Source organism: Oncorhynchus masou, chromosome 17, assembly GCF_036934945.1.
Source record: "Oncorhynchus masou masou isolate Uvic2021 chromosome 17, UVic_Omas_1.1, whole genome shotgun sequence".
NCBI lineage: Eukaryota > Metazoa > Chordata > Actinopteri > Salmoniformes > Salmonidae > Oncorhynchus > Oncorhynchus masou.
Window position 1 is genome coordinate 25,539,689 of NC_088228.1, and position 18,149 is coordinate 25,557,837.

General features: G+C 40.2%; 1 protein-coding gene across 2 annotated transcripts in view; it reads left to right on the forward strand.

Annotated features, from left to right (window-relative positions):
* Window positions 1-483: 483 nt before the first annotated feature.
* The window catches only part of LOC135558766 (pre-B-cell leukemia transcription factor 1-like), a 73,078-nt gene continuing 55,412 nt past the window's right edge, over window positions 484-18,149 (forward strand). The window contains exons 1-2 of one of the 2 annotated variants that reach the window (XM_064992869.1): window positions 484-1,157; window positions 2,143-2,216. In XM_064992869.1, the coding sequence (XP_064848941.1) occupies window positions 973-1,157; window positions 2,143-2,216 (259 nt within the window). In that variant the 5' untranslated portion in view covers window positions 484-972. The remainder of the gene's footprint in view (window positions 1,158-2,142; window positions 2,217-18,149) is intronic. The other variant, XM_064992870.1, reaches the window with a different exon arrangement.

The window sequence follows — 18,149 nt, forward strand, 5'->3', positions numbered from 1 at the left end:
GGATATCTCAGACTCCACTTGCCCGAATTTGCCAAACTTGGGTGAATGATATGTGGTGCTATAGAGATCTGTTGTTTACAAAATTGCACTGGTTGGCCCATGGGGGGCGCTGTATAATTTGTGGGGGGAGACATATTTAGAGTTGCCTTGTTTTAATAAGCAATAGCCAGGTGAATCTGTACTGAAAGAAGACAATTCATTTATTTCAGATGGGGTGCCTGTTCCTTGTGACATCAGGTACAGAGCTTTGGTGCCAAGCACAATTATTTATTACATATTCAGTCTATATCCATCATTGTATTGTCACCACGTCCAGACCACTGAGCTGTTAAAGAAGGTCCAGATCCAGTGTTAACGCTCACATTTTATGTTTATTGCCGCGTCCCGAAAAAGATGATTGACTTTTCTTGAGGAGACGGAGGTGGGACTTACGCCCGCTTCTTCTCCAATCGTGGCTCAGGGGGCGGAGGCTTTTATTCCATACTCTGGTTGTGTGTCAGTTGCTACAGACATAAGCGAAACAATAACAATTGGTGTTACTTTCACTAACCCTCTGAGAGAGTGACTGTTACATGTTCCGTCCATCAAGCTTTTAAGGAAATTGGGAAAGGCATATAACGTGCTCTGTGCACGTCAGGTTTGACACGATTTGAAACCCTTTAAAGTTGAATCTACTTTTTTTCTACAGTAGCTGTGCAGGAGTGGCAAGAGCCTAAAGCAGCTATTCATATCAGATTTCAACCAAACCAGCTGGGAGAGAGAGAGCGGAGAGAGTGAGCGTATGTCATTATCTTTCCCTTTCCGATCCAGGAAAGCTTAGGGAGAGAGAAAATAGAGAAAATAGAGGGAGAGAGAGAGGGTGAGAGAGGAGGAGAGAGAGGGATCCAAAGGAATTTCTAAGGATATTTCTTCTGTTGCCGTGAGAAAAAAAGTGTTGGTCAGTTGGGGGCGAGGCGAAGAGCGCGGTCAAGGATGGACGAGCAGCCTCGGTTGATGCACTCCCACGGCGTGGGAATGGCCCGACACCCCGGCATGGCGCAAAATATGCAGGATGGCACAGGAGGGACGGACGGAGATGGAAGAAAGCAGGACATTGGAGACATATTACAGCAAATAATGACAATCACAGACCAAAGCCTGGACGAAGCGCAGGCCAGGTACAGTGGCATAGAAAATTATATTATTTTCAAAGTAATACCAAAATAGCATATTTATGAATTAAGAAATAACTACGGTAGGCCTACGTTGTAATAATGTGATTTGCATTCATGCTATCCAACGAAAACAATTACGCCCACCCGAACGCAACAACTGCTCGTAGGGGATAAAGTGCGTAACGTTAATCTACCTTCAACCGACCAGTTTTTATTTTGTGAAAGTTAACTTTTAAATTAACAGTGTCATCAAAAGGTTTAGAAAATAATGTATGACGATATTAAACTACTGCAACTACAACTGAGCGGGGTGCATCCTCTTCCCAATTTCCAATCGCCTTGTATCTTGTTACATATGAGATTACACAGTAATTCCCCGCTGTGTTACATGTTAGGGATGCATTCCTTTTGGTTACATTGTTTCTTTTTAGCCAACGGCAATAAAGGTTATCACAGCACCGGTGCTGCGCCTCGAAATTGAGACAACGGTCACATCTATTCGTGCTCCTGTGCAAGAATATATTATATAGGATAGATTGGATCATATTCATTATTGACATCCCACCGTGATGTAAAATTGAAATGACCCGTGCTATTCATGTTAATTAATTTGAGCGGTTATAGATTAAGTGTAGTGGGACGACAAGTGTTCCAAGTGTGGTTTGGTGAGACAATGGAGACACTATAAAAGTACATTTTTACACCAAAGTGTTTTCTCTATTAAAGAATAAGACTATGCTGTTCTTTAGTTTAGATCACTGTGATTGAAGGGTTGTTCAAGACTAAATTCGGAATAATATGCATTGTTAATATCAACAGCAAGGATGAGCTTTATTCTTCCGTATCAAATTGACAGTGATCAAACAAGTCTCCTCATTTTAGATATGATACAATTCCATGCAGAACACTGTTGCAACTAATGCTATTTCCTCCTCTTGTTGAATTTGTTTGTGAAGTTGTGTGTGTTTCCCCTTTTTTCTTCTTCTAGGAAACATGCACTGAACTGTCACAGGATGAAACCGGCTCTCTTCAACGTCTTGTGTGATATAAAAGAGAAAACAGGTCAGGTGAAATTCTACCACATTGAAAGAATGACTTGTATCAATCTTTTTATCCTCAAACCTTTTTTTCTTATGTGGCATTTTTATGTTGGGGCCAAAACGACTTATAGCCCACATTATTATTTATAACAACCATATTTTGAACATTATAATATTTATATTATATTTCTAAACATACTGTATGTGTTCAGGGAGTTAACCCATATTCGTAACAATATGGTTCTACAATGCAACATGGTGCTTTGTGGCATCCTACTGTATCTATGTGTATTACCACACATCCAAACATTATCACACAACCAAACAACCTTATGTGTGTCAGTCAGTGAGCCAAAAGCAGACGCACACATTCGGACTAGACAGCAGAGAAGAAAGGTCTTTACTGTACGACCAAGGGGGTGTCACTGAGACATGTATTAGGGCTGTACTAATTCACTTCGTTCTGTGTCATCATATTTTTCCTTGCCAAGTGTGATGCTGTTTGTTTGTGACACGCTGTGAGTGTTTCTACATGCTGATGCTGGCCAGAGGGGTTTTCTCAGTTTGGGTTTGAAGCGAGGGTCAAAGTCATGTATAAGAATCTGTGAAATATAGGCACTTAACACCATATTAAAAAGAAGAAGCACTTGTCTCTGTTTATAGAAGAAAGTATGTGACTATTCTTGGAAAAAGTCCAAGTTCTAGCCTACTAAAGAGATATGTAGAAAATGGAAGTCAAACCGCAATCTAATACATATCTCTGAAGACATATCTCTGAAGACATATCTCAGAGCATGCCTTTTAACGGGATACTCTTTTGAAATTGTTCGAGGATGTTATCACTCACTCTGACTTTAAAGTGGAAAAAATGTTTCCAGCGACTATCATGACTGTCTGTAGCCGGCCAAAGAAATAAGAAAACAAATGGATTCAGTAAAGGAGGACATGTTATCGTCTTCCTAATTTGCCTCTAAAGGTTCATTTACGAACATTTCATTACTGTGAGTCACTCTGGTACAGTGCTTCAAAAAAAGACGGGTTCTTAGCAGCGAACCCTGTGTGGTTTTCATTTTATAAAAAAGGAGGGAGAAGAAATTAAGTCCCGTTTGTGAGAAGCCAGTGAGGTTTGGCCCCGGCCCCCTTCCTTCTCAGAGGAGTATGCTTAGAGTAGGGAGAGAGTTATGTCTGCTTTTTTTCAAACTGCCTGGCGTCGTTCTGGGTTCAACCAGAGTTCGTTTCCAAAATGAAGAAGAACAAAGTAACTTGGACCTTTTCAAGCCCCCCCCCCTCCCTTGCTTTTCTTCTCTTCCCACCGTTCCTGGCAGGAACATAGGGGATTCTGACTATAATGGCTCTCTTTGCCTGCTTACTCTCTCCGTCTTAATTTAGAGGTAAAAAATGCTGTTGAAGGTAACGTTTCAACATAGATTTGCCATGTTGTTTTTGTAGGTTTCTACTCCTATCTCTTGAGTGGATTTAGTTCTGCTAATGTTTTGGCCTCTATCCAGTATTAGCTTCCATTGACAGGGTTTCAGTTGGGTGGGCTGAATTCAATGTACTTGGCCTCTCAAGATAAAAGCACCATGGGGGAATCCCTTTTGAAGAGTTTACTGGTTCGCACACGCAAACTCACCCATGCACGCAAGCACACAATGTCCATTGAGGTGTTGTTGTTACTCAAGCTCTGCATGCCTTGTGTTGCTGGGGGAAGTCATACTAAATTCTCAGTATTCTGTTGTTACATTTTATCCGGATGCTTTGTCACGTTATAGTCATCAAGTCCAAGCTATGAGCTGTACTTCACTCTACAAATGTAGATGTGTTATCAGCGTCAACATAAGCATGTGGCAAATGTATTTTAGTGCAAAAAAATAAAATGTTATTGGTCGAGAACCCAGTTTAGCAAATGTTATAGCGGGTGAAGTGGACTGCTTGTGTTACAAGCTCCTAACAGTGCAGTAAAATGTCAAACATGTACGCGAATAATAAATCATCAAAAAACTAAAAACGAGAAATCAAGAATGTCAGGATGAATCCAACGCTGTGTTAGTAATCCGAATGCAATCTTTGCATGTACACCAAAAAGATATACTGAGAATGATGTTAACAGCCGTAGATATTTTACAGAGAGCTGTGTCAGAAGTCCTGTATATAAATATGCAGTGTGTATAAACAGTGTAAAAAAAGGTATATTCGAATGAGCTATGTGAGAATACAGTGTATCAATGCACAGTTTAAAAAACAGTATAAAAGAAACAGGAAGTGTCCAGGGTTTAATGTCTCTTATATACAGCGCCTTCAGAAAGTTTTCATACCCCTTGACTTATTACACATTTCATTGTGTTACAGTCAGAAATCCAAAGTAATTATTTTCTCACCCATCTACACACAATACCCCATAATGATAAAGTGAAAATCTGTATTTAGATTTTTTTGCAAATGTGTTGAAAATTAAATACAGACATATCTCATTTACATAAGTGTCCACACCTCTGACTCAATACATGTTAGAATCCCCTTTGGCAGCGATTACAGCTGTGTGTCTTTCAGGGTAAGTCTCTAAGAGCTTTGCACACCTGGATTGTACAATATTTCCACATTATTCAAGCTCTGTCAAGTTGGTTGTTAATCATCGCTAGACAGCCATTTTCAAGTCTTGCCATAGATTTTAAAGCCAATTTAAGTCAATACTGTAACTAGGCCACTCAGGAAAATTCAATGTCAGCTGGTAAGCAACTCCAGTGTATATTTGGCCATGTGTTTTAGGTTATTGTCCTGCTGAAAGGTGAGTTTGTCTCCCAGATTGAACCAGGTTTTCCTCTAGGATTTTGCCTGTGCTTAGCTCTATTCTGTTTATTTTTACCCCCAAAACACTCCCTACTCATTGCAGATGACAAGCATACTCATAACATGATACAGCCCCCACCGTGCTTGAAAATATGAAGATTAGTACTCAGTGATGTTTTGTGTTGGATTTGCCCCAACATAACGCTTTGTATTAAGGACATAAAGTTAATTTCTTTGCAAAATCTTTTGCATTTTTACTTTTGTGCCTTATTTTATTTTTATCCTGTATAGGCTTCCTTCTTCTCACTCGGTCAATTAGGTTAGTTAATGTGGATTAACTACAGTACCACAGCCATTAAACTCTGTAACTGTTTTAAAGTCACCATTGGCATGAAATCCCAGAGCGGTTTCGGCAACTGAGTTAGGCAGGACATATCTTTGTAGTGACTGGGTGTATTGATACACCATCCGAAGTGTAATTATTAACGTCACCATGCTCAAAGGGATTTTCAATGTCTGCTTTTTTATTTTTACCCATTTACCAACATGGTTGGGTAGGCTACTTTTTAAATGTCATCTGTTACAGTTACTGGTTACCTGTCCAAAATTGTAATCACTAACATAACTTTTTGATTACCCAAACTCAGTAACGTAATCTGATTACCTTCAGTTAGTTTTAGATTTCCTTCCCCTTAAGAGACATGAGGGAAAAAAATAATGTTACCAATTGAATATCTATTGCAGGATAAATCAATGTTAAAGTTTACATAGCTGGCCATATATGGATGTTACATTTTACTCTATGGGCTGGTTGTGTGGGCTTTTTCAAATCCATCGCTTTCTACTACATATAATAATACGATTAAATTATATCTTTACATTAAAATCTAATTCTATCATAATTCCAGTCATTCCAATAAATATTATACCCCTTGATCTTCAAGAATAGGACTTAGAAATATGGAAGTATAGATCAGTCAAATTGTTTTACCTGAGCATAACCCCAAAACTAAGGACTTATCGGCCAGCCCTACTCTGTTGTTTATGATTTTGTTGTCATGGAGGACTGATTGGGCTCATTGATTCGAGTTGAAAAATAAATGTCACGCTCATGGAATGGCATGCTTTGAGCACTACTGAAAAGTGCTATTTACATGTGGAAAATGAATTCAATATGCTGCATTTACTATTGGCCTATTGTTTACCTTTTAGTTGGTGACACTTTGATATCTTGATAATTTGCAGATGTTTAAAAGGAAAATCCACAGATGAAACAGTAACAACACGGTCGCCCCACCACTGTTTTGGTAAAAAAGCTGAGGTATGGGCCTGGAGAAATGTAACCACTCAGATTAATAATATTCAGGGCTATGGATGCAAGGACTGTCCATCCATGATATCAACATTATTGTTTTAACCATGTTATGAGGCTATACAGTGTTTGTTTACAATTACAATGTTTACAAACATAGGAGAAAACAAGCTTATATTTTGGGTTCTCATGGAGTGTGACAGTTGAACTATGCCCATGAGGCATTCATAAGTTATATTCTTCAAGAATCAATGGATATGTATACAGTTGAAGTCAGAAGTTTACATACACCTTAGCCAAATAGATTTCAACTCAGTTTTTCCTAATTCCTGACATTTAATCCTAGTAAAAATGCCCTGTTTTAGGTCAGTTAGTATCACCACTTTATTCTATGAATGTGAAATGTCAGAATAATAGTAGAGAGAATGATTTATTTCAGCTTTTATTTATTTCATCACATTCCCAGTGGGTCAGAAGTTTACATACACTCAATTAGTATTTAGTAGCATTGCCTTTAAATTTTTTTAACTTGGGTCAAACATTTCGGGGAACCTTCCACAAGCTTCCCACAATAAGTTGGTTGAATTTTGTCCCATTCCTCCTAACAGCGCTGGTGTAACTGAGTCAGATTTGTAGGCCTCCTTGCTCGCACATGCTTTCTCAGTTCTGCCCACAAATTTTCGATTGCATTGAGGTCAGGGCTTTGTGATGGCCACTCCAATACCTTGACTTTGTTGTCCTTAAGCCATTTGACCATTTTGCTTGGGATCATTGTCCATTTGGAAGACACATTTGCGACCATGCTTTAACTTCCTGACTGATGTCTTGAGATGTTGCTTCAATATATCCACATAATTTTCCTCCTTCATGATGCCATCTATTTTCTGAAGTGCACCAGTCCCTCCTGCAGAAAAGCACCCCCACAACATGATGCTGCCACCCCTGTTCTTCACGGTTGGGATGGTGTTCTTCGGCTTGCAAGCCTCCCCCTTTTTCCTCTCAACATAATGGTGGTCATTATGGCCAAAAACAGTTCTTTTTTTTCCATCAGACCAGGGGACATTTCTCCAAAAAGTATGATCTTTGTCTCCATGTGCAGTTGCAAACCGTAGTCTGGCTTTTTTATGGCAGTTTTGGAGCAGTGGCTTCTTCCTTGCTGAGCGGCCTTTCAGGTTATGTCCATATAGGACTCATTTTACTGTGGATGTAGATACTGTTGTACTGGTGTCCTCCTTCACAAGGTCCTTTGCTGTTGTTCTGGGATTGATTCGCACCAAGGTACGTTCATCTCTAGGAGACAGAATGTGTCTCCTTCCTGAGCGGTATGACGCCTGGTGTTTATACTTGTGTATTATTGTTTGTACAGATGAATGTGGTACCTTCTTGCGGTTGAACCAGACTTGTGGAGGTCTACAATTTTTTTCTGGAGTCCTTGCTGATTTCCTTTGATTTTTTCCATGATGTCAAGCAACGAGGCACTAAGTTTGAAGGTAGGCCTTGAAATACATCCACAGTTACACCTCCAATTGACTCAAATGATGTCATTTAGAAGCTTCTAAAGCCATGACATCATTTGCTGGAATTTTCCAAGCTGTTAAAAGACACAGTCAATTTAGTCTATGTAAACTTCTGACCCACTGGAATTGTGATACAGTGAATTATAAGTGAAATAATCTCTGTAGACAATTGTTGGAAAATGACTTGTGTCATGCACAAAGTAGATGTCCTAACCGACTTGCCAAAACGATAGTCTGTAAACAAGAAATTTGTGGAATTGTTGAAAAACGAGTTTTAATGACTCCAACCTAAGTGTATGTAAACTTCCAACTTCAAATGTATGTATAATTTAGATGTCCAAAAATGGATGTAGCATCTACAGATTGCCCCTTTAAGTTTATCTAAAGTGTGCGAGTTTGAGACTGTGTCCATTAGGCCTATGGACTTTTTTTTTATCAGCATGAATTAGATTGAGCAATAATAGCCCCACTTTTATTGTGTAGGCTGGAATCCACACTATGCAGCTGTTGCAAGTATGCGTTTTTCACTGCATTTTTTCACACAAAAACAATGATTGATAGGCAGCTTAAACTTGTTGAATTCAACCATTATTGGGTTCAAATACACGTTTAGATTTGTGAACAGCCATTCACAACAACCACAATCCGTAAGGCGCAAATAGCTAAATGAGAGAGCAGCAGTGTGATTCACATTAATGCGCATTGTTGATATCAAGAATAAGTGGTGTCCTTATTACAGTGGACTACTCCACCGCTGTCATCCTTACCTCCAAGCATTCAAGTTGGATAATCTTTGAATTCCGACAACAGTCGCACCATTGGAAGACATAGCTTGAACTGTAGCCTACAAAATCCTCTTCCTGCTTTTTTCCCGCAATAGTGGTCTCTGACTTGTGGTCAGACTCGCTCTGGTGGAACAAACTTTAACTTGAGCCTTTTTTCAATGCTGATTTGAATGTTATTGAGAAAACAGAGAAGTGTCAATAATGTTTTTTTTTTCTGCAAACATCCTTTCTGAATTTAAGAGTAATCCTCGAAGTAATCATCTAGTTTTTCAAAAGTATCTGTAATCTGATTACAATATGTTTTACCAATAGGTGCCAATCTTTGCGAGGCATTGGAAATCTTCCCTGGTCTTTGTGGTTGAATCTGTGTTTGAAATTCAATGCTAGACTGAAGGACCTTACCGATTATTGCATGGGTGGTGTACATAGATGAGGTAGTCATTCAAAAATCATGTTAAGCACCATGATTGCACACAGAATGAGTCCATGCCATTTATTATGGGACTTGTTAAGCACATTTTTACTCCTGAACTTATTTAGACTTGTCGTAACAGTGGGGTTGATTTAATTTGTTACATTTTCTAAAAACATAATTCTACTTTGACATTATGGGTTATTGTATGTAGGCCAGTGACACAAAATCTGAATTTAAACCATTTTCAATTCTGTCTGTAACACAACAAAATGTGGAAAAAGTTAAGGGTTGTGAATACTTTCTGTATGCACTCAACATGGGACAGCAGCGTTGGCTCTGTGTGCAGGTGGGCGTGTGTGTGTGAGTGAGTATGGACGTATGCGTGTCTGAGTGTATATGTGAGTACAGAAGTGTGTGTGTGTGTGAGCTTGTGTGAGTGAGTATTTTTGTCTCTTACTACAAGATATGGTGCGATGACTGTTCAACAGTATAATAGCCTGGAGATAGAAACTGTTTTTCAATCTTTCGGTCCTGGCTTTGATGCACCTGTACCGTCTCTGTCTGCTAGATGATAGCAGAGTGAACAGAGCGTGGTTTGGGTGGCTGAGGTCCTTGATGATGTTCTTGGCCTTCCTTTGACACTGTGTGCTGTAAATGTGCTGGAGGGCAGGCAGCGTGCCCCCTGTTGACCGCACAACTGCCTGGAGAGCCATTTGGTTGAGGGCGGTGCAATTGCCTTCCAAGACGGGGATGCAGCCCGATAAAAGGCTCTCAATGGTGCATCTGTAAAAGTTTGTGAGGGTCTTAGGGGCCATGCCGAATTTCTTCAGCCACATGAGGTTGTTGAGGCGCTGTTGCGCACCTTGGCGCCTTGTCTCCTGTAGTCCACAATTAGCTCCTTTTTTTTATATTGAGGGAGAGGGTCCGCCAGGGTCCTCACCTCCTCCCTGTAGGCTGTCTAGTTGTTGTTGGTAATCAGGCCTATTACTATCGTGTCGTCAGGAAACTTGGTGATTGAGTTGGAGTCGTGCATAACCACGCAGTTATGGGTGAACAGGGGATACAGGAGGCGGCTGGTTGAGGAGCAGTGTGGCGGGGGTGCTGTTGCCTACCTTCATCACCTGGGGTTGGCCCATCAGGAAGTCCAGGACCCAGTTGCACAAGGAGGGGTTCAGACCCAGGGCCCTGAGCTTAGTGATGGACTTAGAGGACACTATGGTGTTGAAAGCAGAGCTGTATTTTGTGAACAGCTTTCTTAAATAGCTATTCCTCTTGTCCAGGTGGGATAGGGCAGTGTGCAGTGCACCAGTGTTTGCGTTGGTCGTGGATCTGTTTGGGCGGTATACAAATTGTAGTTTGGATGAGATTTATAGAACACAAAGACCTAAAATCACATGGTATCATACCATTCCTTCTTTCTATGTATCTAGTTGCTGTTCATCTTGTGGGCATAGATCATTTCCCCCCTGTGAAGAGCAGACAGAAGCCCAGAAATCCACTGCAGCAACAGCAAAAAATGACTCAAACCTTCACCATGACATTTACAGCCAAATGTGCTGAGAGCAGAGTGTGCAAAAAGAGAACAAGCCCGTAATTTGTCAGGTCTTTTTTATATTATTTTATAAAGACTCAGCCTCTCCTCAGTTTTACATTGTTGCAGCCAGAGTCTCTGGAGGATTGCAAAGGAGAGACTATTAAGTCGGCAGGCAGCCTGGTTTATGCGACTGTTGTGTCCCCTTCTGTGACAGCACTAAGAGGTTCATAGATATAGCACTGTAGGTTGGCTTTCCTTTTATAGATCTGATTTAGTGTTTAAAGGAAAAGTTATGTTTTTAAAGGTAAAATCACCTGGGCATACTGTATCATGTGCCTATTGGTGTGTGTGTGTGTGTGTGTGTGTGTGTGTGTGTGCATGTGTGTGTGTGTGTGTGTGTGTGTGTGTGTGTGTGTGTGTGTGTGTGTGTGTGTGTGTGTGTGTGTGTGTGCATTCACACACATACTTGTAAAACAGTAAGATAGACGTGCTGGAGGCATAAAATGAGAGTGCACACAGACGTGCCTCCAACACGTCTATCTTACTGTTTTTACAGAGGATTACCATAGATGAACTACAACTTTTCTCATTAGAAATACTTTGTGGTATAGAGTACATATAATTGTCCAGTATTGCTTGTCTGGTTTCCCTCAGTGTTTCCAGCAATTTCAGGAAAGCGTGTCTTTAGTTGTAAAATTAATGTAAGTGCTTAGCACTGTGTTTCATTTGCCATACATCCTGTGTGTGTGAGTGTGTGTGTGAGTGTGTGTGTGTGTGTGTGTGTGTGTGTGTGTGTGTGTGTGTGTGTGTGTGTGTGTGTGTGTGTGTGTGTGTGTGTGTGTGTGTGTGTGTGTGTGTGTGTGTGTGTGTGTGTGTGTGTGTGTGTGTGTGTGTTTTTGCATGTGAAAGAGTGAGAGTGTGTGTCTGTGTGGAACCATTACGGATAGTGGAGCTGGCACGTACAGGTTGACAGAGCAAGAAAAGCCAGACACCAAGTCAACGTTTCTAGGTGTCAGATTACAGGCCAGAACTCGCTCTTTCTCTCTCTCTCTCTCTCTCTCTCTCTCTCTCCCTCTCTCTCTCTCTCTCTCTCTCTCTCTCTTACAAAAACAATTTCAATCTCTCTCTCTCTCTTTCTCTCACTGTTCACCAGGCCAGTGTATGTCGACAGCCACTCATTACTCCAGACTCAGGTCAAATGGATAGCTCCTGCATGTCAAATATGATCAGATGTAGACTATATTATACCACTGGTAGTTGTCAGACCTAAGGACCTGGTGAACTCAGTGACCCATGTCACCAAGCTACTAATTTTCACATACTAGATAATAGAAATGCTGTGCTTTCGATGTTGAGCATATTGCAGCATTGCAGATTGTACCTGTGATCGAAGTTGAAGTCTGGCGTGGTTCTTACACATCTGGAGAACACTGGTATCCTTTCATTAGAATAGAGCAAACCTGCACATATTTTCTTTGACAAATTTGCTTTGATGGCTATGTTTTTGCTAGTTAATGATTTAGTGGTGGACTTGGAGTAAATTTAGTGATAATGGAATGTCAGATAACTATTCAGTTGGTTTTATAGCCCAGTAAGCTAGTAAACACATCACTTACATCAGTATTGTGAATGATGGTCTGCTTATTTTAGCCATGGAGAGAGACTGGACTGGACACTAGTGTTGTGTTGTTGCTGCTGCTGTTTTTCAGTATTTAATTGACATGGTTGTCCATGATGAGTTCAGAGGTTAGTTTTCAGTCTTTTTTGACAGATGGAGTCATTTGTCTCCGATGTGCCATGTTCTGTCCTGAAACAAATGGCTATGTCCTTGGTTTCCCCACCATGTTAGCAGGCAGACAGTATATCTAGCCTGGCCGATTGGAAGTGCAGAAGCAGCATTTTATTCTAGCCAGGATTTTAGTTCCCATAGAAATACGAGTGACCGCGACTATCTCTGTTCTTTCATAAATAGCAACGTTTCCCAAACGTCTTTGAAGTTTCTCAATTGATTAGTAGTTTTAACAAACCTCATGACTCTGCTTCCTAGAAATGTAAATGGTCGATAATTGGCCGCACTGATTCTCCTGACAAAAGACGTCAACTTTCATCAAATGTTCTACAGAAATAGCCTAGATCCCTTTACTGGTGGGGAAATGAGTACAATGTCTTTCCCTTCTGGGTCCTTCCTGAAGAATATTCTCTTCCTATCTACATTGTAGCACTTTGACAGTGCAAACAGACAGACACACTTCAGAATCACTTCAGTTTTTCAGAACCGACAAGACATGCCCAGTGTTTCTCCTGTTCCCTATTTTCCCATCATATGAACCCACACTTGCAATTAGGACAGCTTCTAAATTATGCAAATGGTGAGTGTGGTAATTGAGACATGCTAATCATGTTTAAAGAGGCTAATTACACCCTGTATATCTGAGGTGGGAGTTGTTAATTTGCTATGATAACAGGTCTGGCTGTTGGAATGGTCATATGGTGGAATAGTGCGCGTGTTCACGTGCTCGTTTGTGTGTGTGTGTGTGTGTGTGCGTGTGTGTGTGTGTGTGTGTGTGTGTGTGTGTGTGTGTGTGTGTGTGTGTGTGCGCGTGCGTGCATTGGTTCCCCAAATGTCCCCACAAGCATAGTAAAACAAGGAAAAGTCTCCCTCTTGGGGACATTTCACACATCCCCATGAGAGAAATGTCCCTATGAGAGTTTTAGGTTTAGGATTATGGTTAGATTTTGAATTAGGAGTTAGGAGTTAGGGTTAGGCTTTGAGTTAGAGATAGGGGTTAGGGAACATATACTTTTGAATGGAAATTATACTGAACAAAAATATAAACGCAACATGAAAGTTATGGTCCCATATTTCGTGAACTGAAATAAAAGATCACAGGCATTTTTCATTAGCACAAAAGCTTATTTCTCTTAAATTTTGTGAACAAATTTGTTTACAACCCTATTAGTGAGCTTTTCTCTTTGCCAAGATAATCCATCCACCTGACAGGTGTGACATATCATGAAGCTGATTAAACAGCATGATCATTACACAGGTCTACCATGTGCTGGGGAAAATATAAGGCCACTCTAAAATGTGCAGTTTTGTAAAACAACACAATGCCACAGATGTCTCAAGTTTTGAGGGAGCGCGCAATTGGCATGCTGACTGTAGGAATGTCCACCAGAGCTGTTGCCAGAGAATTTCATGTTAATTTCTCTACCATAAGCCACCACCAATGTTGTTTAAGACATTTACGTCCAACCAGCCTCACAACCGCAGACCACGTGTAACCATGCCAGCCCAGGACCTCCACATCTGGCTTCTTCACCTGCGGGATCGTCTGAGACCAGCCATCCGGAAACTGAGGAGTATTTCTGTCTGTAATAAAGCCCTTTTGTGGGGCAAAAACATATTCTGATTGGCTGGGCCTGGCTCCCAAGTGGGTGGGCCTATGTCCTCCCAGGCCCACCCATGGCTGTGTCTGTGCCCAGTCATGTGAAATCCATAGATTAGGTCCTAATTTATTTATTTCAATTGACTGATTTCCTTATATGATCTGTAACTCTGTAAAATTGTGGAAATTGTTGCATGTTGGGTTTCATATTTTTGTTCAGTATAATTTTAGTTCCCCACAAGGATAGAAGAACATAAAGTGTGTGTGTGTGTGTGTGTGTGTGTGTGTGTGTGTGTGTGTGTGTGTGTGTGTGTGTGTGTGTGTGTGTGTGTGTGTGTGTGTGTGTGTGTGTGTGTGTGTGTGTGTGTGTGTGTGTGTGTGTGTGTGTGTGTGTGTGTGTGTGTGTGTGTGTGTGTGTGTGTGTGTGTGTGTGTACTGTTCCTGCTCTGGGTCATCAACCAGTACGAATAATTTCCCTTTGGGAGGAATATTTTTCAGTATCGATTCCTCAGGTGAATGTAAGTGTGCATAAATCACCTAGATATTGGGAGTATTTCATAAAGCTAAAGGTGAAGTGGTTCCGATTGATCTTGCCTCTTGAAATACTCCATTATCTCTGCATCTACATGTAGCCTACTGTTCAGAATAATTGTTTTTGCCCGTGCTAGAGACACATATATTGGTCCAATAGTACATTACTAATAAAGGTCCAGTCCACTAATAAATAAATGTATTATATATTTACGTGTGTATATATATATTTTTTTATTATTATTTTTTTATTAATTCAGATTTTTCAGAGGGTGCTGCAGCACCCTCAGCTCCCCTACTTCCTGCGGCAATTGGGAGAGAGCGCGAGAGACAGAGATTTCATTGCACTTATTCAACAAAAAGTATGAATGTATTGTATTTCTATTTACAGTCTATGTTTACTGCACTCCTCTCAATTTGGTTATCTGATACAGCAGTATCGTATCGGCCATTCTGCAAACGCGGCTTTTATAAAAGGCTTTGTTCTTACTTGTCTGACATATATCATATTCAGATCCATTACGGTAAGAATGCCTTCCCACTTATCTGACACTAAATTGCTTTATAGAGGAAATTTGTTCCACAGCGCAGTGGAGTTTTCTGTTTTATCTGATGTTTGTTTCTAGTGCAGTTTTCAGTTCTAGAAAACAATAAAGACATAATTGCAGTGGAGAGCCTCCTCGACTATTGTTCTTTTTTGGGAGCAATGTGTAGTGGTTTTCTTACGGTAGATGTAATGTTCCTTCAAGCTTGTCTGAAAATCCCATCCGCTTTATTTCTCGATGAAAAGAGGTTCAAATCACACTCAGTTTCTGCGATAACGTGGAGTTAATATGTGGAATGAAAATGTCATCGGAAGTAGGTGTAGTGTCACTACACAGTAACTAATAGTCGTGAGCAATTAGTGCTTTTTGAGGTCAGTTCGATTTCGGTTTGATTATTAAAAAATAATCAAGTTTCGATATTGTTTTGCTGTAACAACAAGAATAAAACAATTAATTAAAGTCCCATGATGGTAGTAATTTCCCATTACTGCTTATATCTTATTAACAATCATTTATTCACATTTCTTTACTTTAATTAAATATTTCAGTTGATGTTTATATTACATTTGTTTTAGGCCTATTTGATAACTTTATTATTTCATTCCAAGTCATCATCTCATCTCTATAGAGTTGCTGTCTGACAAAACCACTATTTTAGTAGTTCTTCAAAGTAAATAAGGCATACCTTTATGACTGCTGAATACTAGCTATCACTCAATTAGATCATGTATTTTCAGGTAGAGATACCTCACGAAGCAGCTGCTCTCTATCCCTCTCGATTGGTGCATCATTCTGTCCATTCTCTCTGTCTCTGTGTCTGCACCGATGAGACAAGTAGGCGCACAGTGAATTATGGTCTTTGTAGTTAATTACCACATTTTCTGCTCTAAACTATGTAGAATGTTGGCCTGTTGGAAACTACAATTCCCTACTACATCGCACAGTTCGGGCTTGATCTGATTTAACTCTAGAGAAACTGCACATTGCGCTCACAGAAAAAAAACAGAATGAAATGGAATTCAAATAATTGGTCAGTAAATTAGTTGTTGAGGGTGAATGAGGGTTCTTATTCACAGCTGTGGAACAAGTCAGCTTTTATGATTTGTTTCTGTAGTTTGTAGGCTACTAAACTGTAGTAATGTAGGCCTCTGTACTGTACCACCATGCATTTCAACTTGAAATGTTACTTATCATTCAGATTTTTCTTCAATATCTTGGTTGGTTGCCATTTAAACACCCTGGGACTTGATATCGTTTAATTCAAGGGTCTTGGATCACGGTTCTCTCGCGCCCCGCTGCTCACATTTGACGAGTGCGTCAGCCAGCAGCATGCTGTATAAAGAAACCCCCTCAGCTGCGGTGAACAGTCAAACATGAAATGGCGAGAGGCCCTTCCCTGCCCAACTTAGTAAAAATGACACAAATTAATACACGCTACTTAAACCAGACCAAGATTAATGGTTGCCTTTCGCTGCGATTTAGGAGCACTGTCAGTCGCTGCTCACTGCCCAGACGGAATCAACACCAATCGATGTTGCTGCTCCCTCTCCGGCTCTACTCTCACTGGAGCTGGTTAGGATGGTAACATGACTGCAGTAAATGTGCGTGCACACACAAATGCACACACAGACATACATATATATACACACACACACACTGTATTCTCTCTCACACACACAAATGCACACACAGACATACATATATATATATATATACACACACACACACACTCTATTCTCTCTCACACACACAAATGCACACACAGACATACATATATATACACACACACACACACTGTATTCTCTCTCACACACACAAATCCCAGTGCACAGAACATGAAATAGCTATACTATGAAGAAGGATGTAAAAGTATTAAATCAATATTTGTGTCTGCGTATGCATCATATTTTTCTTATGTACTGTAGTGTGGTGTTCACCACAAATGAAAGCTAGGCAGTGTATTCTATATTATGAATTAGTTGCTACATATCAGATGGAGAAGAGCAGTGATTGGATGTTTCAGTTACTCATAGTAATGCCTTGGTGTAGTGACTCGTGCAGTGCAGATATAGCACCATTTATTTGAATCAGGACAGGGGGGTTAGATGAGTGTTGATATGTCTCCCTCATCGCAGAGTAGTTTTCCATTTAAATGCTGTCAGGTGTTCACACGTACAGGTGCACGTGCCATATGCACACACACACATCAAATCCAAAAATCAAATCAAATGTTATTTGCCACATGAACCGAATTCAACAGACCTTACAGTGAAATGCTTACTTACAAGACCTTAATCAGTTTTAAGAAAGTATTTACTAAGTAAACTGAAGTCAACAATAAATATATAGAAATGCAAATGAAAAAAAATAAGGAAGAAAATAAGGAAATAGAAAAAAATGAATAATTAAAGAGCAACAATAAAATAATAGCAGTGAGGGGGTACAGGTACAGAGTCGGGGGCACAGGTTATGTGCGGAGGAACAGGTTAGTCGTGGTAATTGAGGTAATATGTACATGTAGATAGAGGTAAAGTGACTAGATTATAAACAGAGAGTAGCAGCAGCATAAAGGAGGGGTCTGGGGATCCCTTTGATTAGCTGTTCAGAAGTCTAATGGCTTGGGGGTAGAAGCTGTTGAGAAGCCTTTTGGACCTCGACTTGGCGCTCCGGTACCGCTTGCCATGTGGTAGTAGAAGGAACAGTCTATGACTAGGGTGGCTGGAGTCTTTGGCAATTTTTAGGGCCTCTACACATACGAACACGCACACACATACACACAAATACAAACTTACACACAGAGATACATGCACACACACTGGTGGAGACTCCGAGGAGGAGGAAGGGGAGGACCATCCTACTCAGTGAATTTTCTGTTTTTCTATATAAACAACTATACTAAATATATTAATGTCGCAAAATAACTGACTAAAACATACTGTTTTGTAATGATGGTCTATAGTAGTTTTAACAGCACTCTCTCGGTTAGCATCATGGTGCAGTGATATAAAGTACTTAAGTAAAAACACTTTAAAGTACTATTTAAGTACTTTTTACTTTTACTCCACTACATTCCTAAAGAATGTTATGTACGTTATACTCCAAACATTTTTCCCTGATGCCCAAAAGTACTCGTTATGCTT